We start from the raw sequence: 5198 nt of genomic DNA, 5'->3' as shown, positions 1-5198 counted from the left end.
GTAGAGTTTGAAAATTTGATCTTTTCAAACGGCTAGTTTTTTACGGGGTCACACTAGAGTCTAGAATAACGAAACTTTATACAGAGTGTTGCAAAAAGGGTATACTAAGCCGAAACCTACATGTGCAGCATGGTATATCTAACCTTCAATTAAACCTTAAATTAATTCTCCATAGTAAAAAGTCATTTGACCAACAACACCCTGTATAAGTAGGTACTTACAGACTATAATAACAATATTTGGGGACATCTCGCACTAGGCAACCTAGGCAGCGCCTGTAATACTGTCTACATGTGCATTACCTAGTCCAATACCGAGTACCTCATATTGTTTCTTTGGCAGGTGCGGAAATAGCTTGCACGAGTACTTTATGAAAATGTTTCCTCTTACAAAATAAAGGCTTTTATTTAAACAAAAAAAAAACAAAGGATTGTATGAACTTCATTCAAGTATGACAGACAATAATATCAGGAATAAAAAATAAAGTAATTTCCCCAGGTATAATACCCAGTTGTCTGTCGCAGTAATACAATATGTAGGTACTGCTGAAAATACTGTAGACAAAAGCTCAATTTCAGCATTGGTCTATAGCGCCACTGATAATAGTTCAGTTACTAACAACATAATATCATTGACCTATCACGTGAGTATAAATGTACAGTAAAAGCGGATGACTATAGTTTACGTTGTGAGTGGTGAGCATAATTATGCCTATGTGTGTATGTAACATAATATCATTGGAGGTAGGTCTTGTAAGATCAGACTTTAAATTAGGTAGGTAATAATCTTCAATAATGTCCTAGTTAGGTAGAGCTTTACATTGCTCCACCACACCTTATAGCTGTAATACAATTTAGTGACCGCTACTGCTTGCAATTTTTATCAACACAAGGACTTCCACTGATAATGATAATAATAAAGGTTTGAGGTGCTGATAAAAAATATATTGGTATCGGTTGTCGATGTTCTTTTTTATCTATTTAATTATAGTGAAGGCTTTTGTATATCTAGCTGATAATTATCAACTTTATAATTCTTTAATAATATTGTCACCCGGTCGGTACTACAAGTTACTGAAGATGATGTTTACTTATAATAAATAAGCAGCAACTTTCCGCATTTGTAGGAGGAGCACCATATTTCAGATACGCGTATCGTCTACATAATTCAACAACGGAGAGGACTCTACTACCGAAATATAAATAAAACATAACCTAGTCTCCTTCTGGACCGTGCCGGCATGTAGGCCAGCTACCTTTGCTGTAAAGCTTTACCTACGTATACAGTGCCTATAGGAGCCCTGACCCAGACACCCTGCACATGCGCAGTCGGCAGTCCGCTCGTCGCCACCAAAACAACAGGCGCGACAATAACCCAGCTCAGTTTTTAACCGTGTTCCCCGTTTAGAGACCACGTAATCAATCTTTTAAAAGAAATAGGTCTTCGATCGAATAAGCTCACTTTCCACAAATAGAAATCGGTTCACGCACGCGCGGGTTTATCAAAACAAACCATTCTAGTTGCGATGTGAACATGGACGAGCGTAAAATACTCTTTTTCGGCATCTCAGCAATGGTTTACTGCGCGTACTGCGCACTTATGTGGTACGCGAAAGCACCGGAGGCTGAAGTTGACATTCCATCTCCAAGTCAACCAGAAGTACCAGAACCGACGCCGGAAATCATACGCGAAATCATTCAAAACAAAACAGAAGCTGCAATACCGGTGCTGATTAAGAAGAAGAAACGTGCGCCGGTTGTTTTGAAAGACGCGTGCAGCATTCTCGAGGTGTTCACGACGAAGCCACAGACCAAATGTGTGAATTGCCATCAGAGCAGAAACGTGGATGCCAACGCCAACAACAACGCGCTCGCTGTCTTCGGCATCATGGTGTTCCTCACGGTCCTGGTCATCAACGCCATCCTCGACGTACTCAAAGTCAAAGAAGAAGAACTTATCAGAAAGAAGCACAACCCAGACGGAGACAGGCGACACTCTCTGGCAGAATTCGCCAATAAGAAAACCTTGAGGAGGGAATCCAGTAAATTCAGTCTGAACTTGTTTCAAATTCCCGAGGGTTCGAAGAAGGAGGAAGAAGAGAAGAAGCCGAAGCGACACCCGAGGCCCTACATGAGGGGGGAGTCTACCAACTCTTATTTGACTGAGAAGAATCTGCAGAAAGAAGCCGCTTCTACGCCCCGCACTTGTGAGACCCCGACAGGAGACCCCAAGTTGGGGCTGCGGCCATCAGGTGCGAAGATCTTTGGTATGTTTTAAATACTCTGAAATATCACACTTGTCAATATTATTGTGTATCACTTTTTCTTATACTCGAATGGTTTGTTTTATAAAACATCTCTGATATTAAACATCTACATAAATAATTATGCATATCATTTTTATTCTTCTCTTTATTGAATCTTTTAGCATATTTAACTCTCATTTCTCTTTCATCACAAGGTCTGTCTGACGACTGAAATTGACTTTCAGGTAAAAATAAAACTAAAAGAAGTATTTTAGAAGTAGTTACTAAAGCCTGAGCCTTTAATTCGCCAACACCTTACATCATATTGTATTTTTGATTATTACTCCGAAACTATTGTTATGCAAATCACTCTTAGTTCACGTTTCCATTTTATTTGTATGCCTATGCCTATACGTAATTATGTAGTCGAATAAACAGGTGATCAATCAAACCGATCAACCACCCGTGCCTATCCGATACAGCTAACACGATTATAGGAACTATTAGGAACACATTACACCCTGTACATACCTACCAACCCAGCATACATGAATGTATCTCTATTGAACCACTGTACACCTGAATAGGTTAGACAGATATTAGAAAAGCCTGGCACACTGTAGTTCGAGGTACAATGGAACCACTTTGATAATTGGCTTTGGTACTATAGAAGCAAATTGGATTAAGCCTTAGAAAACGTTGCTATTACAAATAGACATCGGTAACAGCTATAATTTTCAATATGGTCCGAGGGATAACGAATGGTTTTGAGTAGAATAGTAGGTATTTTCCGATGGTAAGTGGTAAGTTGCGAAGATATGTCTCTTCGTAGAAATCATGAGGAAGGGAAATATTACATGCTATAGGTAGGTACATATCAGACATCATCTGGTAAATTCAAAAAACAGATTGATCTAAGTACCAAATTTTATCACAGTATACCTGCCTATTCTATTCTATTCTATTCTCTGTGGGGGTGTCAGTACCTGCACCTGGCTCTCTCGAGTGGAACCTTTGTGCATATCCCCAAGGTCTAAACTGCCTTCCCAAGCTTGGACCATTTCCCACCACGCTGGTCCACTGCGGGTCGGTGGGTTCACATATCTAGATGTGCTAAATCTAGATATGCAGGTTTCCTCACGATGTTTTCCTTCACCGTAAGAGCGATGGTATACATTGTACTTAAGTTAAAAGAACTCATTGGTACATGTCAGCGCCGGGATTCGAACCCGCATCTCTTGATTGAGAAGCGGGCGCTTACCCGACTGAGCTACCACCGCTCAGTCGGGTAAGCGCCCGCTTCTAAAAGTATACCTGCCTAGCTAGGTATACTTTTAATTCAATAGGGTAACTATATCATAAGTATATTTTGAAAGCTATATTACTTTATAATACTTATGCCGAGTTGTTGCTGAAAGGAATATTAAGCTAGGAGCATTAAATCCATGTCTGCTCTTTCTGTCAGTAGGTATACTGCTGTTAAAGCAAGGCAGCTATACATTTACCCCCTTATTGAGAACAAATTGTTCTCTGTGATAGAGTCAGAAAACAGTTCAATAGCTAAAACCACCAATAATTTTCTTATGAATAAGGGGTTTAATGTAGACATTACTTTAATGTACCTTTCTGCAACTCAGTATTACAGTTTTTTCAACGCAAAAGCAGAACCAACCTCACCTAACCACTCAAAATCTTTCCTCGCATCACACATCTATAACCCCCTCCCCTCCGCAGGGGCCCGCCCGTCCCCCCTGGTGCGCCGGTCCTCGTTCCCGGCCCTGCCGCTCAACCCTGACGTGCAGGGGCTCATGCTGGGCCACCGGAGACCCTCCACTGCTGACAGCGATGATGAAGACCGCGGCAGAAGGGTTAGGATTATACGGAGGTATTGAAGGGTTGGGGAAGAAGGTTGAGGAATGTTGGATTGGAATTGGGGATGATTTATAGGGGGCTGTCTGAATTGATTGAACATTGATTGTAGAATACCGAGTCACTATCTATATTTTAATTGCCATAAGACACCTGAAAATAAACTTTAAAAGGTGTGCAGTGAAGGGGGAATTGTCGGCCACCCGTATTTAAAGTCTTCATTACTGACAATATTGAAATTAATTTTAATACTAGAGTCCAACGGCGGCGGTGGTAGATGAGAATAGGCAACCTGGACACGAGACGAAACATTCGTTGGATTCGTTTGTATATTTATTTGTCATGAATTAAGAAATGAATTTGTAGTTGGTAATGTTGGTATATTGTAAGTTTGGATCGTCTTCAGAGAAGCGGATTAATAAATTGCGGTGCTGTGAATTTGTGAGATCAGAATAAGGCGCTCTAGTAGTCTAGAATACTTTACTGGTATGAAGCTAGTATGGAATGGTGTGAAACATAAAGGGTTGAATATTTGTGAATGTCGAAAAAGGCTAAAGGCCCATGGAAGTTAGTAATTATTATGTTTATGGAAAGACCAAAGCACCTTGTCATCGTTAAATATATTTTTTACCACCTAATTTGGCTGTACCTGAGAGCTAATGAACTTTATTAAAGCTTTATGTATTATAAGCTCTGTATGTTGGTACTTATATTATGTGAAAGATTTATGATGATTTTATATGTTTAAAGTGGATGTATTCTTTTTAGTGAAATTATTTTCTAGTCGTAGATACGCTTTAGGGATACAAAATAAACCGTTTATTTTTTATTTAAGAACTCTATACAAAGGTATTTTAGTAAATAAATGGCACCTAAGTAGTGATAGCAAATAGTCACTTGTACTATTCTTGAACGAACTTATTTATAATTACTTAGTGATTGTTTTATCTTTCATTAAATCATAGCTTTAAGTAAATCGTGTCAAAACTATTTACTTACCAAAGACCCAAATTATAAAATTTATAGAACCCTTTATATTAGCATTAGACAATTTGATAACTTATCTTAAATCTCCTAAAAGTCT

At 39.1% G+C, this 5198-nt stretch overlaps 1 protein-coding gene across 4 annotated transcripts; it reads left to right on the top strand.

Annotated features, from left to right (window-relative positions):
* Nucleotides 1–1140: 1140 nt before the first annotated feature.
* LOC105393785 lies at nt 1141–5108 on the top strand. Of its 4 annotated transcripts, none has more exons than XM_038115434.2 (3): nt 1147–2251; nt 2461–2490; nt 3980–4112. In XM_038115434.2, exons 1-2 carry the CDS (start codon nt 1534–1536, stop codon nt 2475–2477), a joined length of 735 nt encoding a protein of 244 aa, XP_037971362.2. In that variant the 5' UTR covers nt 1147–1533; the 3' UTR covers nt 2478–2490; nt 3980–4112. The 4 variants fall into 4 exon arrangements, with proteins under 4 accessions (XP_037971359.2, XP_037971362.2, XP_037971361.2 ...); XM_038115433.2 differs by having other exon boundaries at nt 1151–2266; XM_038115431.2 differs by lacking the exon at nt 2461–2490 and having other exon boundaries at nt 1141–2251; nt 3980–5108.
* Nucleotides 5109–5198: the final 90 nt, after the last annotated feature.

The sequence above is a fragment of the Plutella xylostella genome, chromosome 8 (assembly GCF_932276165.1).
Source record: "Plutella xylostella chromosome 8, ilPluXylo3.1, whole genome shotgun sequence".
NCBI classification, from domain to species: Eukaryota; Metazoa; Arthropoda; class Insecta; order Lepidoptera; family Plutellidae; genus Plutella; species Plutella xylostella.
The sequence above is the reverse complement of the archived record's forward strand: the minus strand, read 5'-3'. Positions and strand labels throughout refer to the sequence as shown.

Coding starts and splice junctions, on each gene's coding strand:
- LOC105393785 (XM_038115430.2), top strand. CDS start 1,534: ATGGACGAGCGTAAAATACTCTTTTTCGGCATCTCAGCAATGGTTTAC. Junction 2,267..3,979: donor ATCAGGTGCGAAGATCTTTG/GTATGTTTTAAA, acceptor TCCCCTCCGCAG/GGGCCCGCCCGTCCCCCCTG.